Source organism: Melanostigma gelatinosum (genome assembly GCF_949748355.1).
Source record: "Melanostigma gelatinosum genome assembly, chromosome: 2".
In the NCBI taxonomy this organism is placed as follows: Eukaryota; Metazoa; Chordata; class Actinopteri; order Perciformes; family Zoarcidae; genus Melanostigma; species Melanostigma gelatinosum.
In genome coordinates, this window is record NC_136635.1 from 29,059,173 (window position 1) to 29,081,540 (window position 22,368).

Consider the following 22,368-nt stretch of genomic DNA (forward strand, 5'->3'; position numbering starts at 1 on the left):
ATAACTATAGATATAAGTGTATTATAATCCTCATACATTCTTATTTGTAATTCTATGTTATCATTGTTTACTTTAAGTGAAGTAAAAAAGCCGACTACAGCTCTCAAAAAACTGAACTAAAACGAGACAAACTCCAGTTAACTTTGTGTAAACAAAACCTTTAAATAACTTTAAAATAACCTTTTATTGATTCAAAGATCACTTAAATCAAGCTCTAATTAATATCATCAGTCTGTTCACCCACAGCTCCTTTATTATTTCTTTTGACTGACATAAACACACGGTGGTAACTTTGGTAATTTTGGTCAAATTGAGCAGATTACAGTGTTTGCTAATCCTCCATTCAAACAGCAGCCACAACACACGCTGCTGCCTTTGATCCTCTAATGCAGTGGTTTTCAAACTGTGGGGCGTATTACAGGTGGAGCGCAGGGGGAAATGCAGAATTTTGTATTTAAAAAAAAAAAAAAAAGTTTTTTTTTTCTTCAAGTAATTAATGAATACATGGCGAAATGCCTGTACTTTGGTGTAAATGTTTACGTTACGCCGTTAACAGTTTACGCTTGCGCATGCGCGCCGGCCATGATCCTTGGCGACTCACATGTGTGGCTTAGTGTTCCAAATGAAGACACATTTGGCAGACGGGAACAGAAAAGCAACCGCAGGCAATGCATCCGAGACGAACAGCAAGCAGCAAGAAGAACATATGATGAGGCCTCTCTTGCTCTGGGTTTCAGTGAACGCAGTAGGAGATGAGGACAGACCAGTCTGTGCTTTATGTCTGAAAACTAGCTGCGGATAGCATGAAACTTGTTTTGTTTAGTTTTTCACAGGTTGCACTTTATTGTTATCTTGAAAAGATGTTTAGTGCAAAACAGGTCAATTGCAGCCAATTGCAATAAGCTATTTTTGTTTTTGCCAAATTGTAGTTCTTTTTTGCACAGATACAACTTTATTTGCATTGTTCTAACAAAGTGATTGCACATTTTATTTGTTTTTGTCTGATGGAGCAATCTGGTTTACTTAAAAGTGATTGCAATTTTCTTTATTCTGTTATTTGAAAAAGCACAGATGGAGGAGTCACAAAATGTTGTTTCAATAAAAATTCAACATCGACCATTTTGTTACAATTTTGTTGTGGCGGTGGGGCATGAACATTTTCCTTCCTCCAAAGTGGGGCGCGACAGAAAAAGTTTGAGAACCACTGCTCAAATGGATGTTTCTCATCTATCCTCAGCTGCACTCCACTGATCAACACTTGACAACACTTTTTTATTTTCTTATCAAGCTGCCGTTCACAGACAATATGCTCAGACTCTGCTTTACAGCTGACCAAAAGAAGCTGCCATTCATTTCATGCATCAGTTGCGACATATATTCTTCCGAATTCAAGCATTGGGACACGTTGCATCCCCCCCCGAAGACACATTATATGTTAAATGAAAATTTAATTAAATCCAATTCCAATTATACATGTAATGAATGTGGAGCTCAGGTGTGACGAGCCTGGGAACCTTGGCAACCCTCGCTGTATACATTAACTCCTCGGAAATGGAGGTCAGGCTGTCAGACTGGCTCGGCACCAGCAAGTATAACAAGCCCATCAAGCACAGTTTGGGAAGGAGAGAGAGAAGTTGTCCTTCGTCCTCACTTTCATCCATTTGCAACAGGCTCTGAGAAGCTGGTGTTTATATTTAGCTTCTCCGTAAAGGTTTTGATGTAAGGAGTGTTTCTTCCTGCTCCCCGGCAGCCGGTACAACCTTCCGGAGTGATGTCTATCCTCGTGTTACTCTGCTCTCCTCTATACGCTTTGTCTCTTCTTCTGCGATGCATTGTCTTCCTGTTCCCCTGGCTGAATACATGTGGAATAATAATGCACTGTGGCTGTGGGGTGGATGTTCACTGGCAGAGCACATTCATGAAACATGCTTTCATTCATGTGAATTGCAGCCGAAGCATCTTTATTGCCTTGAGCTGTATATTTCACTGGGTAGTAAATAAATTGCGTCACATTGCAGGCTCTGTGCTGCTACACAACGATGATAGGGCCTGGGTGGTCGGGATGCTATAAAGCACACCAAGCTAATGACACTGAAGAAGTGGCAGTAATTCCTCATGTAAATGGAGATATTTGCAGCATAGTGAGGAACATGTGCTTTAAAGTGCCAAGTCTTTAGTGCTTAATATTTATAATAGCATATGCATTCGAAACACCTCAGCAGCTCTGCATAATTCTCTTCTGGAGGCACCTCTCCTGCAAAATGTGCTTATTTACTCGGCTAATCCTTGTGAATAATGTCGCATTACCTGTAAATGTGTGTGCTATGATGCGTAGGTATATTGTCAAGCACTTTGGTATAAAATGTGACATAAATGTGGGCTATTTACCCTTTTAAATAACGAAACAAGCCAATTCTGGTGTTGAAAATGATATCCTTGTGGAACCTCGTTTTACTTATTGTTTAATTTTGGGCAGTATAGTCACAGCATCGCCTTGTTGCGGCCACACACCCTTTCCATCTGCACAAGTCCCCATACCCGTTATAAGTGTCTTCCAAAATGACCTATATCCTACAAAAATAAATCATATGCTCTACTTTGCGCATAATATCAAACCCACGCATTATTCTAATCCAACTGTCCAGTTCCCCTCAGCTCCAAGCATTCTGATCATCTCTTCTCCTCCTACTGATAGGAGAGGAAGTGCTCTGTTGTAGTCAGTGCTCACTTCAGCTCGTCATTTGCTAAACGATAGTTTAACGTGCATACGTTCATCATACATACATAGATAGATACATGCAATTGTCTCACCGTAGCTTGTAAATTAAGAGAGGAACAATTCTTAATCCGCAGCGGAAAAGAGCCCAAACTCAAACAGTCGTTGAACACTTGAGTCAGCTGTCAATGATGGTCATTAAAAATGTGTTTTCAAAAAGTTTGAGTCACTCCAACCATGAGAGGTCCTTCAGCTTCCAGTAATAAATGAGCACAAAAAGATATTAGGCTGATGAGTCCAATGGTTTGACTGACCCAGAGATGAACACACGGGTTGAATGCATAATCTCCTGGGGATAAAAAATAGGTGATGAAGGGAATTGAAGTACATCTTCATCCTAAAAGAGGGAGAGAAAAAAAAGTCAGCAGACCACATTAGTCCCTAAGTCTTCACTGCCCTATACAAGGAGCCCTTTAAGCCCCTCGTTGTCATGGCTTGCATGCTGTAGTATTGAGAAGCAGCTGTGTAGGGTGGAATAAATTGACAGGTGGGTCACAATAAAACTCTCAACTCTCAATTCCACCTCTTGAACTCCAGGTGGATGACTGGAGGACATTCAGAAATGTTCTCCAACTAATTTTATTGAAATCCATCCATGTCCTCCAGGCTAAATGCTTTGACTGGCAATCGATATCCCCCCCCCCCGTGACACGGGACAGATCTCTGCTGAGTTCACACATCACGTCAAGGTGAGCAGCAAGGCCGAGGCTAACAGGGAAAATGACAACTTTGCATTGGCACAAAAAAAGAAAATATCGACGGAAAGAATCCTGCCGTGCTCTGTTCTTTTTTTATGGGCTTGTCACTGGTCATTCAACTTCACATTACCGAAGTGAGACGAGGACGTGTTTAAGGATTTTTTTATGCAAAGTGAAAGTGAATCATGAGGTGTTGGTTTTACTCATAGATCCCATAATACACGCAGAGTTCGTCACTTTTATGAAGTTTTAGAGACATTAAAAAAACAAATGGTTGTGAGCGCTGAAAAAAAGAACAGAAGACAGATGAAATATGAGGAAAGAAATGTCGGCAGCCGTCACTTCCACGACACGAACACCGACTGCAGTTTAGTTTCTCTGTGACATAAAAAAGACACACGCTGTGAATTGACATGGACAATCCGGTTTGAGTGAAATATGTGTAATGGGAGAACCTGACAGGAAGCCAAAAGACAAGAATGAATAGGAAGCAAACAAAAAGGCTCTAAAAACAGAATGTGTTGTGTGGAGGCAATGCTGCTGCAGTATTTACTCTTTGGAATGGTTAGTGTGGAGAGAGAGCTTTTAAAGGTCCAGGACAGATGACTCACAACATCATGGTCGGTGCACACAAGCTCTCTTTACAAAAGATGCTGAGCTCACATGTCTCTCCTCAGAATCAAATCTGCCTCTTCAAAACCATCCCCATTGTTAAGGTGCCGTGTTTAAAACAGCTTGTCTGTCTCGATGTGATTGGTTTGCACACTGAACACAACGCTGACACACACACACTCTACCAAATGTCAGAATTCAACGTATCCTCACACAACAGTTCGTTTTATATTGTGATGGCTATTTCTGTTTTAATGAAGCACATCAAGTCGAAAACGTTTGTGGGTTGCGCTGCACCACATCAGCTCCGGCCCTCCAGGAGCCTCGTGAGGAACCCTGGGTAGTTATAGAGGAAATCCTTGAGAATCGTAAAGGGTTCTTGGGGTGGGTTCTTGTTAGCACCCTTAGAAGGTGGAAACGTAACGGATAAAACCTCCAGAGAGGGTTCTGGGTGGACCCACTACACTATAGAAGAGTTCTGTGTAGGTTGTAGGTAGAAAAAGGTTCTCCTATTGGGCCAAGCTGAAGACCCATATCCAGTTTTAGTGTGTAGCTTAAAATTGTAGTTAAGTACCGTACTTGAACGAGCATACTTATTTTATTTTGGTGTTAAATTGAGACTGAACATGAAGTGCATTTTACAGGCGTCATAAGTTATTCACAGTCGATGTGAAGAGACAAGTGGGCACAGTTCATTGCTGAACCTCCAGGCAGTGCAGATGGAGGCCAATAGTTGCCGGTGCATTGGAAATGTTTCAGCTTGAGCGGAAGATTTGCATTCGCCCCGAGGCTTTATGACGCTCCTACAGAAACGAAATGCAACGAAGATACACTGGACGACAAAAGTAACTCTCCAATTCAAACTTGTGAGTTCATTTTTGCTCTCTGTAAATGAGGCATTTTGTGTTCAATCTGAAGCGCCGTGTGTAATGTAAGTGTACAGTTCAGCACTAAAGTGGAGTCACTGCTCTATTTCTGTGCTGTCCTCACTGGTGAGGAACATATTGTTTTTGTCATTAAGTCCATGAAATGAGAAATGAAGCCAGTCACTCCTCCGATCCTCCTGTTGCCCTGCGTTCTCCGGTGTGTTGACAGTGCAGAGGCCACTCTGAGTGTGACGGCCGCTGTCCGTGGTCCTGATGATCAGTCGCTACGCATCATAGATACACGTTCGATTATGCGAATGTGTATCTATGCCATCTGTTTGTTGTTTCTCGTCAAGGGCAGGAAAATACCAAACGGTCAGAGTGCTGCTTGTCTCCTACGTATGGTCGAGGAGGGATTTATTGCTTGTACAGCTTGGCAGATTTTCACTTTCGCTGATCATCCGTCAATTCAGCCACCGCATCTGTCCGTTTATACTTCCAACTCTATCATTTAAAATTGGCCAGCGGACATCAAACAGCATTAATAAGCAGCAATGGTCGTCAATGTTTTGATTGTGTTGCTCTCCCCTCCATCAGCTCACAGGACATTAACACACTGAATATTTGATAATGTAACTCTTCCATTACTCTACCATTAATGCAGCCCACATTTTATATCCTTTCACATAAACTCTCACACATCCCACCAGCGCGGTTGACATTCACCTCCACTTTACAGATCGGCCTGGGGAGGAAATCCTTGGGAAGAGAAATAGATAAAAAATAAATAATTTCTCCTCGCGGCTCCGGGGCTCCATGAGCACCACTCATTAATTACGGGGAATGTATTAGTCATGACTCCCACCAAAATCATTTGCATATTAATGAGGAGTGTGTTTGAGCGAGTGTGTACATCGCAAGCGGAGGCCGCCTCGGGCCAGTTCCTGACTGGCACTTAAAGACACAGTTCATGGTTTGATAAAACGATACTGCTGCAGTGCAGATCTGTTGTAAATCCCCACCGCAGCACCATCAAAGGCTGCTCTTTAATGTATTGTTTATAATCATCTCAAATCATGTTAGAGTCTAATTGAAGATGCATTAACTGCAGCTCAATGAGTTTGATACGCTGCAGCAGTAAGTGTTGAATCAATAAACACGTTGCCACAAATCAGTTAATCTCATATTTAAAAGCAACCGAGAGAGAGATCCATAATTAACATTTCATGTTGTTATAATTGTGTTCCTTTTCATCTGATTTCCTTTTATCTTTAATTGCTGCATTGCCACTTATGCACGGTTGTGTTGGCCTCAGGTCAAATCCAGAGCTGAAGTGTTGGGATCGTTCAGTGTGGGGCTCGTTAGTGGAACATGTAGGAGACTGTTCTGTATGACATGTTGATTGTGGGGTCATTAGCATGCTGCCGCAGGCTGACGCAGTGCTGAACAGTGGACTTAAAGCTACAGTTGGTAACTGGTTATATGTATTGAGTCATTTGCATGCAGCTTAGATATTACCTCAATTACCCTTCACACTCATGAAATATACATTGACTGTATAGGAAACGCCTGCAGAACACCAATGTCTGATTAAATGTAAGGTTATTTAGCAAAGAGCTGGAAAGCAAAGCTAAAGTCACCGCCTGCAGAACTAAACACACCTCTCATTCCGTCTTGCCTCGAGCCGACAGCAAAAATATGAAAAGAGCAGTTCATGGTACCCAGTAGAATATAAAACAATGACCCGAAACATGTACAATACAGCACTGTGTATCACCAAGTTAGTAGTGAGTCAGCAGTTTATGAATGAAACACATTCATGCCACATATTTTCATACTGCTGATATTGCACTGTTTTCTATTTCTAATGCAATAGTCTCAGTTTTATGGTCCTGGAATCTAAGCAGCCCATGAAGGACCCTGTTACTTTCAATTCAAGGATAAGGAGAGAAATGCCAAAATGGCAGTCGCCTACTCTCCGTCATCAGCTGCAGATAGCTGAGCTTATTTGATGCTGTTATCTGCAGCGTGATTGGTTCAGTTTGCATCACTGCAGCTATGAATGTCCTTTTAAACAGGCTAAATGTGCATTGCTAACTGCTTTGAAATGTGTAATGTGACATTGTTTTGATGAGTTATTATATCTGGATCGGAAGCATTAATCAGCTTTCCCTGAAAGTAAAACAAAAAAAAGCTCATGGACTCTTATTTTGTGCCTTTTCCCTCTGTGGTGCTGAATAAGTAAAATAAATGAGTTTATATTTGACACAAGCAACCCAGTCGACCGGAAAAAAAGGCATAAGTTTCTGCAAATCACGTTGAATTTGGACATTTTTGTTCAGACAGACACAGGACTTTCACTCAGGAGGCCACTGTTCATGTTACTCACAGCTAGGAAGACAGGGGAAGATAACTGAGCTTTTTTTTCATTTTTGCCTCGTGTTGTCAACACAATCAACAATCTCAACGGTTCTTGCGACGCTCACATCCGTAGCTGCCGCGGCCTTTTGGTTTTCAACAGCAACTTGGAGTAACTCGCCTTTTACTGACAAATTGAGAAAGTCAAAGCAGCCATTTTCAATTTCCAGGTGTAGAAATCCCTGTTTAACTTGTTTATATGATTTCGTAAATGATAGGCCTTGATGTATTCCTTGATGTTTTTTCTGTCTCACTTGTCACCAGTATCTGAGCCAACATCATTAGGCTAATTACTGCTGATACTGAGCAATCAGTCAGCACACCTGGCATGTATCAAATGCAGCCGCGAACACCTTTACCCCCCGATGATTTTAAAGTAAATCCAGGCTAGAAGAAGCAGCTGTGCCTTTGGCCATTGTTTGAAGTTACTTTCATGTCACAGAGTATTTTTCAAATCCACTCTGAACGTGCCGAGCTGCCCCGGTGTTTGGACACATGGACGTTCAGAAAGCTGGCTGTTGACGGAGGAAAAGCACAGCTGTGACCTCATATTGTCAGCCAACTAGCTTGTTGCCCTCTCATCAGTTGAATTTCCATGGCTGCTCAGCTCAAAATGAAATGAGCTTTTTCAATGACATCTCCATCTTTACACGCATACACACACACACACACACACACACACACACACACACACACACACACACACACACACACACACACACACACTGTTCTGACTGTGGAGTCTCTCTCTTCATCTCTCCCTCAGAGCATGACGAGTGCGCCGCCGGCCAAAATTTGTGTGACGAGAACGCCATCTGCACCAACACCATCAGAGGACACCTGTGCACCTGCAAGCCGGGCTACGTGGGCAACGGCACCATCTGCAGGGGTAAGTTCCTGGCCCTGGAACAGCCCTCCAGACACACTCATGCAGACCCCAACCGTCCTCCACACCCTTTGAGGGTGGCTGATCCTCTGCTGCGTAACATCACGGTCGGTCTGGTTCACGCCTCCTTCACATCACCTAACCAGGCAGCAGCTGCCACAGAGATGATGAGAATTGATCCCACAACAGTTTCCACCTGTTTTTTCCACATGTGTGCCTCCTCCCCCTCACCGCATACCCTGCTCCCCGTTGACCGGTCACCCCGCCCAGGTGACTCACCTGATTGGCCCCGCAGCATCACAGGGTTTATTAAAGAAGCCATTTTTGAATTGTCCAGCCACTGAAAATGGGCTAGTTAGTGCCAATAGGCAATTGTTATCAGTTGTTTGAAACGTGACTCTTTTGACACTCGCTCGTCGTTAGTCACGCGGTAGTCACTTGAGTTGTTAGTCAGTCAAGTTCATGTCAACGACGCTCATTTCCCCAAACTATCTGCGTGGTTTTGTTGCCTAAACCGAACTCCCTGTGGACAAACAACCTATACTGACCAATTTCAAGGTTTCCGCTTTGGAAAAATGTGTCTGAAAACAGGCCTGCTCTGCCATGTAACGTGAGCTTTGAAAGATTCTGTGCAGCATTAAAATATCACTTGGTTTCACAATTTCACAATCAATGCGGATGCTTTGCCAATGAACATTGGCTGTTGGCACAAACTAGCCAATTTAACTGGCTGGCCAATTCGAAAATGTCATCCTTAAAAAAAACCTGTGAGCGCATGTTATCTGATGACAGATTTACAACAAGAGAGACTTATTGCCATTTAATGATTTCCCATTCAGGGGAAGCTGCACTGTGATTAACAACTCCTTTATCAAACTGAACAATAAGATGTGAAAGGAAAATAAAAGAAACATTAAATGATATTTATGTTTGTTTACCAGTTACACAAAAAGTACTTTTGGGCGCTTGCGTTGGCATTTGTTCTCTGTTGTAGTTGTGTGACCCCATGTTAGTGTGAATGCCAGTGAACGTCTGCGGAGGGCTGTGTAGCTGTTTACATACCGTTTGACATTCTTAGATGTGTACACTTGCACGTACACACACAACCTCCCGCTTTAGACCCTGTGTCCACTCGGCCATGGACTGCATGAACTGTATATTTGCTCTGAAGGCTGCCGCAGTGGGACAGTCTCTGCAGGTTCAGGGCAGATGAAGCAGGCCGGTCGATAGCGGCTCATCTAGGGCCCTTTTGGAGTCTGAGGAGACTCGTTAGAGCTTCTAGAAGCCAGAAGAGCGTCAGAGCTCCAGCTCCCTGGTGAGTACTCCAATTATCCCTGGGGTCCATTATCGCAGCTGGAGAATCATCTTGGAGTCCCCTGTCCACCTGAGAATTAACAGCCTGGTTTATGCTGGCGCCAGTGGGATGAAGGGACAGAAAACGCACTGTATGTTTTCTAAAGCTCCGTCTAAGAAACCAGGAAGTCTGAGGTACAATCTCTATTTTAGGAAGCACCTGTCCAAAATGGCACCATAGAAAGGATAACAGGGATAATTAAAGTTGTGTTCTGATTGTTGGTTATATCTCTAGTTCCATATTGGTTACAATGCTTGTGTTGACTATTTTTAACAGTTCCTTTCCTCATGAAGCATGCGAGATGTAGTGGCAGCATCCTTTTTCCCACTGATCAAATAACTCCCAAAGCACGATACACTATAGCTATAAGCCAAACTAATTAAAATGAGTTGACCTTTTATTTTAATTTGAATGTATTTGAATAATTAATTAACACCACTAAGAATCTCCCCAAACAATCAATGCCACAGTTCAGTCTGCACTAATAACGTAACGCTTTGATTTGCAGCCCCCCTGCTTCGTTTGCAATTGAAGAGATCCCACCAGCTTGCAAGAAGCCCTTTCATGTCATTTCCATGCCTGTGTGCTTATGCTTGGCCGCTGTCCAAGAGATGGGAGTAACATTCAGCTTAATTATAGGCTTTGATATTCCAAACATGATTTCTAAAAAACGTCCGGCAAAATATGTTGAATCGTGGGATATCAGTTGCTGTGAAGGAGCCAACGTACCAGATGAATCAATCTCAGTGCTGGTTCCACCAACACGAAACAACTGCAGCCCTCAAATTCCAAAAAGTTCGTTCAAAACCAAACTCTGGTCCTCTGATCGCTGAGCGTAGCGCCTTTTAGATATTTTGATCATCCCACAACTCGTTAAACACAGGTACAAAATGCAAACACGGTTACTTTTGACCCTGCCATGATTCACCGTGATTTCTCACTCATTAAGTCCTGTTCTGTGTCCGCACTGCTGCGCATCGCTGTGACGACTAATAATGATGTAATTAGAAGGACAGGACACGGGAAAGCATGTCAGTCATGCCAATTATCAGCGAAGGAAAAGTGGGTGTGCATAAAGATAGAGAGCGATACATGGAAAATTAGTGCATGGGGGGGGGGATTAAAAAGAGGAAAAGCAAGAGGAAGAAAGCAAGACAGATGGTAAGTGCCGATAGAGAAAAGAAGCACAAAACGACAGGAGTATAAAAAAGAAGCAGGTGTGTCCAACTGCCCCCTTCTACGCCTCTGTAACACAGGCAGGTGGGCGGCAGGTCGAGAAAAAGATGAATGCAATTTGCAAAGTGCCTTCCACACAATTTCTACCTCTGGATTGGCTCACGCTAGACACACACACACACACACACACACACAACACACACACTTGCAGACAATATAGGTAGCGCTACCTCCACATTTGTTTTCCCTGGAAGTCACAGCCAATATGCAAATGTGATGGAGCAGAGCAGCAAGAGAGGCAGATGTCTCAAACAATGTTTGGAATGTGAATTGCACGAATATAACCACACGGAAGTTACTAGATGTGATGGAAAGGCTTACGCCCATGAAGGAATACGACATGCACTGTATGGTAGACGGACAGCAGAGCAAAGAATGTGGGCGCCTGAACATGACACCCATACGTGATGTCATCCCAGAGCCATGGACATGAATCTGCTGCTGTAACAGCTCCTGCGCTTCTGGGAAGACTCTCCTCAAGATGTCGGAAACCTGACTGCAGGGATTCACTCCCGTTCGGCCCCGAGAGCCTTACGAGGCCGGCCACTGATGTTGGGCCAGGTAAATAGGAAACCACACGTCACAGTGTCAATCCGCCTCACTGATGATATTTGTCAGAGGCAGGTGAGGAAATTCTATCGTTTTTAATAATGTCTTTAAAACTTCCTCCATCTTACCGATCCCATTCAGGCCAATTAGTATTATGGGAATCGGCCTCTATTTTCCCCGTCCCCCCTGAGATCTCATTACCGTGTGGCGGCGACGGTGTTGGCCAATCGACCTGTGCCTCCCATCTCATTCCCCTCATACATCACCGCGGCCCTCTCAGGAATAAGGGAATGAGTCTGAGTGCGACTGCAGCTCCGCAGCCTGTCCCTGCGAATGTTAATAAGACGAAACAGTGTGTTTGGCCGGCCGCGAGCAATGACTCCACACTCGACGAGGCAAAATCGTGTTCCTGAGCCTAAAATAAAGGGTGAGATAAACTTGACGTGTTAAAAGCTAAACAGGTGGTGAGCGCCCTTGAGTGACAATAGCTTATTTCCTGTGAAAGCAAACAATCTTTTCTCTGTTATTCCACTGCCACACTTGAATGGATTAACAAAGAAAGAGCTTTTATATTTGTTGTGACTCCGAGGACTTCAAACCTCTTTGTTGTTATTGGACCTGAAAAGGGAATAGATATGTGTCCTCCGTCAGATCTAACTAAGTGAGGTTTCATTGAATATGCTTTGGAGATTTCTCAGTCAAACATTTCACACACAAATACGCTGGTGAAACTCAGCTTGTTAGCTCACTTGGTAATCACATACATAGCTCCATGTCCGCCCAAGTACACAGCTCCCAGTCGGCCCGCCGCTGGCCCCCTGCCTGCCTGATGTGACTGGGATGATTGCAGGGGCCACATGAAGAGAGGCCTCGATCTCAAGTCCCCATTTCACTGCTATTGATTGTCTGGAAGTGAGAGAAAATGAGGGGTTAGACTCCCTCTTTACTTACTCGTTCTTCCTCCCCTTCCTCTCTCTCGTCCTTTATTTTTATTGCAATTCTCCTGTGCAGAAAAAAAAAAGTCTCCCATTATATCATATGTCGTAAGCCACAATAGTTCAATCGGAGCAAGGTGTAAGATTACAGATCAGCATTGTTGCCGCTGCCAGCCTAATGATCAGCAGCCCACTGCAGAGCCTTTGTCGGCAGCAGAATGAGTGAGCTGATCTTCTTAATGGTCCGTTTCATTCCCGAGGACTGGTTTGTACAGACAGAGGGCTTTTAAATCGAGAGGATTTGAGTAGCGAGTCTAAACAGCGGGACAGAGGACAAAAGCATCGACTCGTGCTTTCCTCATCTCGCTATTGGATCTAAACACAGAGGAGCCGTGTTGCAACCAGCTAACAGCGAGCAGTAAAACCCAGGCTAATGCATTCTGAGAGATGGAGGGGGGGGGGGGGGGGTTGCTGCAGGGAGGTGAAAACAGAAGTGGGTGTGTTGGATTTAGCCTCCATTTCCCCTACAAGTCTGAAGCATTTAATTTTCTCTTTCCATAATTATTGCTCCCCTTCATTCCCTTTTTTGATAGGAACAACACATGCAGCGGCTTCTCTGCTGTGCAGTTCTGTGCCAGAGGGCACCGTGTTTTACAACATTTAATTGGGTGAATACCACAGTATCTGAAAGCCATGATTAATTGCAAATGTGTGTGTGTGGGGGGGGGGGACACTACTTGTTTTTGAAGCTACAGCAATTATCATTTGAGGCAATTATTTGTCTTCCGTTCCCCGCTGTTAGATGTGTGCAGCAAAGAGAATATCCTCTCTTGGAATGTAATTTAATACAAGAGGCGGGAATCTAGCATGCTGTCCTCAATCTATCTGATCCGTGGTGTTTTTTGTCTTCAAACAGTCTCGCATCAGCGCAGTATTAAATCGGTGAAAAAAAGTACTCTTTGTTTAACTTGGAGATGCTTGTCAGTGATGCCGTGTGATACAGAGAGGAGGGCAAACACCACAATAACACAGACTAGACTCTCTAATGTACACTGCCAGCACATTCCCTCTCCCAGCGCGTCAAATACAGAGGCTCGGTCTGCAGAGAACATGGTGCGGCTTTTCAAAGGTAGAGTTCTCAGGCAGAGGGCGGAGATACTCTGATCTGAATGGTTTCTTGAATCACTTGTTGTCTGATCTATAGGCAGCCCACACAATGCTTCAGATATACGCCAAGGTATCTGCACAGGCACTACAAATGTCATGGTCCTGGTGTTCGGGGAATAGTTTGGCTTCCTGTTTTATTTTGGAAGTTACCCCCCGGTGTTCAGCATTCGTAGTGTTTTGGATAATCTCCTACCACCTGCCTGTTGTTACACTTCCACTTGTAAGTTTCCTTTTTCATTACATCATGTACTGAACCTGCTGCTCCTCCACTCGGTTCTGCATTTGGATCCTTTGTTGAACTGATATCGTGACAGAAAGTTTTTCATGATATATGATATCAAGAGTATATTTTGATGATATTGTGATATATATATATATATATATATATACCTTTCTTTCAACATTGAACTGTTTCTCATGAAATAACAGTTTGTCGTTGTCAAGGTAAAAAAGGAAATGCGAAATTGTGACCTGCGCCTGTGAAGAAATGAGAACTTCAACTTGGCTGTAAGCCCGCATTTAGTGACCATCAGACAAACTGCCCATAAAAGCACTTCCACTGTAAGCTTTCTGTGATTGTCGCGACGGAACGCATCTTCTGAAATGGGCTTTTTAACAGACTTAGCGGAGGGCTTGTTGAATGCAATGTCCTGGCTTTAGAAAACCCAGACCGGATTTGCATCAGTTACTCAAGACAACTTAACTCTACACGAACCACTTATGTTTTCCATCAGCGAGTATTCTGTCTGCACACTAGTATCTCCTATAAACATCACTGACGTCAGTTTTCATTTGGATCTGCAGTAAAGAATACACAATCGTATTCAGACTACAAGACACAACGGCAGTAGATATTTTGTGTCGGCTTTATTTGGGGGATTATCTCCATGTACAGTGACATCATAATGAGCACAATGAGCAGACCACATCAGTAACAATTCATAGCGGTACTGTCTTCATGCTCTCAGTCTTTGTTTCCTATTTTCAGAATGTTAAAAATACCACGTCCTCACACAGCTTTGCAGGTAACGTAACAATAGTTTGTTTGTTTGTTTTTTATCAGCAAATTTCTGGCTGCTGCCTGCTTAAAAATTGAAAGACAGCACATCCTAACAAATGCAATGTGATTTGACAAGCGCATAAAGGAAAACATTCATGAGTCAACACTGAAATAAAAAATCGAGTTTGTTTATTCCAATAAGAACATAAAACACCCCAAAAAAGAAATGTGTTCTGATTAGACCTGCTGTCATCACTTTAGTTTTTAATGCAGGAACACTTCTCCCCGTTTTCAGGTAATTAAATAGCTTCAAAACTTTGACTTCTGTGTTCATATACTGTGAAAGTGAATTAACAACTTGCATCTGATATATTTATATTTGCCTGAATAGGAACAAGTGTACACCACTGGATGTGTGTGTGATAAATAATGTATTAGTTCATCTGTTGATGACGTTGTGCTCACCGTCTCATGTTAGCTTCGTGTCTCTCGATGCCTTCTCCTTTGTCCAATCAACTGGAAACTCAGAGAAAACACATTTTGCTCGGAACTAAATGTGTTACCCTCGTCGTCCTCTGAATTACAGGGAATTTAATTTGCAGCCTGCACTAATAGCATCAGGAAATTCACCTGGTACATAGCTGTGGTGTAAAAAAAACCCCCAAAAAACCTGGTTTCAAACAGAGACGGGGTTTCGACTGGGACTGAAAAGCACAAAGCCCAGAGGCTCCAGGCTCCAAAACACTTTAGTTCAGATCTGTGGGCCCTGCCTGATTTATGGCAGGCTGCAGGCGGCACACACACACACACACACACACACACACACACACACACACACACACACACACAAACGGATAGAAAAGTAGAGGAAATACTTGACTAGAAAAACACCTTGAAACTTAAGCTGGTGCGGCCCGATAATGTTTGCTCACAGCCATTGCTGGGGATTTAACTTTATCCATCACTAGGTTTTACTACGTAGCAACATTATTTAGATTTAAAAAAATGAGAACTTGACTTGCACGTCTTTGAAACTAGACTTGGCGGACTAAACACAGAAACATTAAGTCTCAAGATGTGACGCCTGAGCTGCAATTAGTGTAAAAAGTGATCTACTAACGCTACTTATACTCCAGAACTTGCCTTTAAATAAACACGTTCACATTCATGCATGGGTACATTGCAAACAGGAGCTGGTAAAAGCTACTTTTAATGGTTGATTGGCCAAAATATCAACCAAACACATATTTTCTTAAGAAAACAGGGCTTGAGTTGGAGCTCACAGTTGACTCCAAGGCAACAGTGTTCTTCTTCTCTTGCCTCAGATTTGTCCGACTGTGAACACTGAACACTGTCAGACTTTGAAACCTTCTGCAGTAAAGGGACGAGGTTCCGCTGCCACCAGTTCAAAAGAGCTGATGCCAAGAAGGCAAAATACCTCTCCCTGATGTATACTGACCACGGTTTGCATTCAGGATAAACCTGCTGAAATTCAATGCGTCTCACACTGACACTATTTCCTCCCTGCCAGTAGCTGTAATGTAATCACTGGAAAAAATATAGTGATATCGATTTGCCGACAAGAAAGCCGCTGGAAATAAGAAGGACCAGAAAGTGAACCAAGAAAATCCAAATTATTCTTATATATATATATATATATATATATATTTAACAATACAGTGTGGATTTCAGGGATAACAACAGACACACAGTCATGTCTCGTAATCTGGAGTCTTGAAGTCATTGCTTTCACACTGCATGATTGACTTGGCGAGTGGAAAATCAGGGCTGAAGTTGTGTAGTGGGAACTCGGCCTCACAGACGGAGAGAATCCCAACGACAAAATATAAAGAGTCTACAAAGAGAACCACAACGTGCTTTTCTTGAGTATCTAAGTCTTATGCTGCTTTCATCCTTTGACTTCAGCACATTTATTTGCCATGTATTAGTAGCCTTTCACAGTAACATTTTAAAAACCTACAATGAGCTTTTGAAATACAATATTTTGTTCTAAAGTTAATCAAACCCAACATCATATACAATTACTGGAGTCAGTAGTGCTGCAGCCAGCTACAACATTGAAATGCTGCTTATGTCGCTGCATCACTGATATTCATCCAATAGTTTAAGTACATTATTCCAATCATACTTAATGACTTTTACATACGGGAACTCTTTTACTCAAGCAACAGATCTGAATACTTCTTCCAACATGGCTCATGAACGCAAATGTATTCGTGCCGCTTGGCTGAAGAGGTTAAAGCAGCGGTCGGAGAGGCAGAAACACAGGTTAGTGTGTTGAGATGATTGTGTGTTGGCAAAGTGAAACAAATGAAACCGGAGCCATCTCCTGAGAGGATGACATGACGGTTTCTGTCCTCACCCAACTGCCTGTAATACCAGCTGCTGCTCCGCCTGATGGGGCTTCCGCCTGCATGAGACACGCGTGCATATCCAAACTCACTTTGCATCCGCAGCTTCTTTCACTGCAGATTTCGCAGCCGTCACTGCCATCATCTCACCACCCTTTCCTCGCTTCATCCGTCCATTCCCCACCTCTCATCCGTCCTCCGTCACTTCCATGAGCTGTCTGTCAGGGCGACAGTGACAGGTTTAGTATTCAGAGTCATGTGTTTTTATTTGGGGTTTTTTGCTCGCTATCCATGCTCAGTATCGCGGAAGCAAATGAGCCACATCTCATTGTGTGCCAGCAGTAAGTCACTCGCACAATGAGATATGGCTCATTCCGAACAGATATGCAAGTACTACATCAACAGCAGTTCAACGCTGGACTTCTAAATGATGTTACTGACAGTTTGGATAATGATTGGTGTTCTCCTTGTTTCTCATTTTCCACTATTTTCGAACGTGTCGACCAATTGATACATCTTGAGAATAATGAGCGTATTAATACGTTATGTATAATAATCGCATCCCTGTTGTTTTTTTTACCAGACAATAGACACTTATTTAAACATCCAGCAGACGCATAACATTATTGATTATTTAGTAATGCAGCTCTTTTCAGAAATACTACCAAAATTGTTGGTTTATTTGCTCTGTATGCTCATGTATTTATAGTAAAACTAGGGTTGATTGATCACTGTAGATATACAGTACTTCATATTATGACTGGAGATTTGTGTGATGTTTTTAGCTTGCTGCCATTATGCCGAATTAGGCATGCAAGACAAAACTAAATTCGTCTTCATGCATAAAAACATGAGGTTGCAATTTAATTCCCACACATTCAGATGTTCTTCTGTTCAAAATGGACGAGTGGGACATCTAAAAGAAAAACTTTTTTTTATTTTTAATTTTTAAATACTGCTGTCGTGACTATCTGTGCGACTGACACTCGATACATGCAACATAAAACCGAAATAATGAGCTAAAAGAGCCGAAGGGCCTTTTCTTGCATGCTGTGTTTTCAGACCGTGTTATGTATGTAGCAGATGTACGTGCACCCATCTGGACACCCGTGTGGGTCCTAAACACGTGGAGAGGTCAGGCTCATTGTTGGCATCTTGAGGCAGCAGAAATGTGACTGAGCCATTGACCAACAACAACTGTTAAACTGCTGCTAAAGTCAATGGTGCAGTGTTTTCCTGCTATTCAAAGGGCAACAATGTCTTAATTCAGTTCATCACTGAGCTGTGCTTTACTCCATGGTACACAAATTAGCTCAGTTCTTCATGAAAGCTTTTTGCCTTCCTTTTTTTTACGTACATGACTTTGTGGAATGTGCATCGGCTGTGTCTGCGATAGCCCTGCTCTTAATTCTGAGATGGATCCTTGGATGCCCAACGACCGTGAACGTGGCTGTTAACCACAGCGCAGAGTGGAATGATTCCATTCTCACCACCCACTGGAAAGCAATCTAGGGCCGTAATGGGAAACTCAAATAGCAAATCTGTGGATATAAGCATGTCTCAGGAAGGCACGCGTCAGCAACAGGCTCAGTTAAGCAGTGAAATAGTTTAGCTGGAGGTCACAGGATCTACAACGAGGGAGGGCAGTCGCCTCCTCTCAGCCCCATGTGATGTCTGGTGATGTGGAGGGGGAGCAGAGGCAGGACCCGGAGGGGAGAGATGGGAGAAAGATTGTGCTCAAGAGTTCATACAAAGGCACAAAAAGACGGAGGAAGGCGCTGAGGTATTGGTGAGATGCTTTGTATATGTCAGTGGGGAGAGTTTGTGGAGGCTTGAGCTATTTCCAGCAACAACGGCGCATGATAGCAATCTGTAGCATCAATGGTGAAAATCTGATTTTGATGTCACAAGAGGATACATCGAAAAATCCATTTCTACAACCATAGGAGAAGGAAATGGAACAGAATACACTGCAGCTACACCGCTCATCTTTCTCAGTTTGTTTTCGATTGTATAGGATGTGAAGTGCCACTCCTCTTCAGTGATATGGGATGCTCCCCACTGTGCTTGTTGAACAGCAGCGCCGCATTTTTATTCTCTTCTCAATCTCATTCGGGAATGGAAAAGCGTCACCCTCAGCCTTCCTATTTATAGTCGGAAAAACCACTCCCGCTGAAAACAAGAAGTTCTCCTCTCAGAGAGCATATCTGTTTACATTCAACTCACATCTGTGACAGAATGTGAAACAACATGCTCTAATTCTTAACAAAATGTAAACAATCCATCTAAAATCTAAATATTAAAGCTCAATTTTAAATCGGCAACAGAACGTTTGCAGAGAGTCAAGGCGGTCTGGTATCAGACCCCCGGCAACAGTGTTTACGCTGGCTGACTTTGAGGTCGTCTCCTTTACTCAGTGCCCTATATTGCTGCTGTCCTGTGGCTGTCATATCAAGGCCTTCATCACACAGGCAGTGGGCATGGTTTCATCGAAAGTAGATTGGAAAAACAATAAAAGCAGCAGCTAGCAGCTTGATTTAACGTTTAGATTTCGGGGAGTTGAAGACCAAAATGATTCTTGCCATTTACAAATCTCACCCAGAACTTAATGAAAAACTGTCCAAATCAGGTGAAAACAAATACCCAACAAAGCCCGACCCCGCCTGCAGACATACGCTGCAAACTGCAAGTTAAAGTGTCGTGAATTTCGGATAAAATTTGGAATCGACGGATTGGTAAACGTTCATCTTGAATTAAAGTTGTGTGATCTTTAAAATATATGTAATGCAATAAATCAGTTCATTTTAATCTGAGCTTTAATCCAATTTGACTGCGTGATTATTGTTACTGATATTATTATCATAACATCTTCAGTGTAGAGTTGTAGTATGCCGATGGACATTTTACTTTCACTCTCACGAGAATAAAATACTGGAGGCAAATTGGTGGCTGTGTCTGGGCGAGAAAGTTGTTGAAAAATGTGGGTCTTAAAAAGCACACAACACCCCCGCCCGAGAGAAGCCCCCTCATCTTCGCTGGTCATTAGTTCAAGAGACAGGCAGCATAATGCTGATGGTGGTGAAATGATAATTAGAGCTGGAGACAGATTGACTCAATGTAAGTGTAATTCATTTTTAAGTGTGAGGTTTATTAGTACAGAGGCAATCAGGCTCCTAATGAGGGCCTGATAGAACTTATTAAATAGTGGAACCAGTCAAATGAATAGCGCCAATAGCTTCTGGCACAGAACTCTGTTGTTATTTATTGCACTTATGCATTCATTTGTATATTTCTTTGCCGAAACACCAGAGTGATAATTTACACGGATGCATTGTGTTGCTTTGGTTTCATAAACTAAAGGGAGACAAGCTGCCTCACATACATTACACACACACTATGTGACTATAAATAGATTCTTCAGCCCATTAAGGCTCATCTTTCAAATCGTGTCATTAATTAAGCCGAGAAATACTCAAGTCATTTCTCTTTAATGAACTTGCTCGAATTAAGTCTGCCCTCTTTTTGGTTGAATCCTCCTCACTTTAAGCACTGAGTGTGTGTGTGTATATATGATCCGGCACTTTAGGGATGAGGTCTAAAGTGTGTGATTTCAACAAGAGAGGCTATATGGTTTGCACCCCATCGGCTGTCAACACTGGTTTGTTGAATGCAGCGAAGCGCTGTGGTTGCAGGTTGCAAGCCACCCAATCATGGCTAATTTTAAGCCTTGATATGCGTGTTTGTTTCTGCTGGAAAGTTGGGCATTTTAACATGCGGGTCTATGGGGATTGACTCGCTTTTGGAGCCATCCTCGTGTGGCCGTTTGAGGATCTGCAGTGTTTGTCGATGCAACGCGGTGAAAGCACTGGTATGTTTTGTGTATGTCTGGTGCCATGACCTTACCAGCAACACCGGGCACTTATTAAATACAGAGAAGAGACAATGTGAGGCAGCAAGTCCAGGAATGCTCGGATTCTATCCCATTTCTTTTGAGTAGAGCACAACAGTAGCTCGGGTGGTAGAGCAGGTAGTCCTTGACACTGAACTTCAGAAGTGCTCCTGGGGTTAGCTCAGCGTGTGTGTGTGTGTGTGTGGGTGGGTGAATGTGTGTGTGTGAATGTGTGGATTTGCTTGCTTGCACTCTTCTCAGAATACATGTGCTCTGTAACAGCAATACATTTACCTTGGAGCCCAGCTTGAACATCTACGTGAAATCGGTTTCATCCTTGTGCCGTCCAGTACCACCAAGCTTAACGATGAACCCAATAAAGAACAGATCTACTGTTCAGTTCAGTTTTGCAGGAGAAGCAGCTTCACGGCTGTTCATTTGAACCAACATTTTAAGTTAAGTCTGTGTGCTGTTTGGTGCCGGACAGGAAGCACACTGTGGACGTGTTACTACAAGCGGTCCCCACGAAACACAGTCATTGGATCAATTGTTAATTCTAACATATTAATAAGTTCATCTTTGGAAATAAAAGACACCACTGTGGCCAGTCTCGCTTTCACAAATGTCTACCCACGGTGCCGCTTTATCTCCAGCACTTAACTCTGATACTTTAACACCCACATGCAGAGATGATAACCACTTGAAAAACTAATTTCACATCAGACGGGTTCAGTTTTACAGTTCTGAGCTGTGTGCCAGGTGGTGGCGGTAACAGTGAGGTGTCTCTTCATAGGTGCACAATATTACCATTTTAGATCTTGAGACAGTATTTTATCTGCTTGCTCCATGACACTCCACATCTTGAGTACACACACACACACACACGCATCCAAATATAAAAACACCATTTATAAACCAATAATTCAGAAATACTTCTGCTGCTGCTGTGATATCCAGGATATGAAGACAAACTGAATATGTCCCTCGTTCTCTTCCTAGCTTTCTGTGAGGAGGGATGCCGGAGCGGCGGGACCTGTGTGTCTCCCAACACGTGTGTCTGTCCCTCAGGATTTACAGGACGCCGCTGTGAGACAGGTGAGACCCGAGGACCCCACCTGGCCCCTCACCTGTACGGCTTGTTCAGGTGTCCCACCCTAATTAAAGCTCAGCTGGAGCATGATATTGTTTTTTTGATCGAGTTTCACAGTGACATCAAAGGGAACGGTCATTAGGTCGGTCTGAGGGCTCGGCAGTCGCCCCTCGTCTCTCTCTCACTCACTCTCTCTTACACACACACACACACAAACACTTATACACACACACACACACACACGTTTTCACGCTTCACCTCTAAAGCCCTGTGTTTAGTTGGACCCAGGAGAGCTGTCGAAAAGGACAGCTAATTCCTCTCACCACTCCTCCTTTCTCCTTCCTCTTATCTACTCTTCATTTTCTCTTCCTCTCCCCCTCCGCCTCTTCTCTCCTCCAACTTACGTCTCTTTCTCCTTTTCCTTTCTCTATTTGTTCCCCTCTCCCATCCTTCCTCTCCACTCCTCCCCCTTTTCATCCCCTCTGTCTTCTATAAACATTTCCTCTTTCCCTCCTTCCTT

The 22,368-nt window shown here is 43.2% G+C and overlaps 1 protein-coding gene across 1 annotated transcript in view; it reads left to right on the forward strand.

The window, feature by feature from the left end:
* LOC306794967 (protein kinase C-binding protein NELL1-like) overlaps nt 1-22,368 on the forward strand; it is a gene marked incomplete at both ends in the record, with an annotated part of 180,531 nt that overhangs the window by 140,891 nt on the left and 17,272 nt on the right. Inside the window, 2 exon segments of the mRNA XM_079293263.1 lie at nt 8,137-8,259; nt 21,758-21,853. Coding sequence (XP_079149389.1) covers nt 8,137-8,259; nt 21,758-21,853 — 219 coding nt within the window.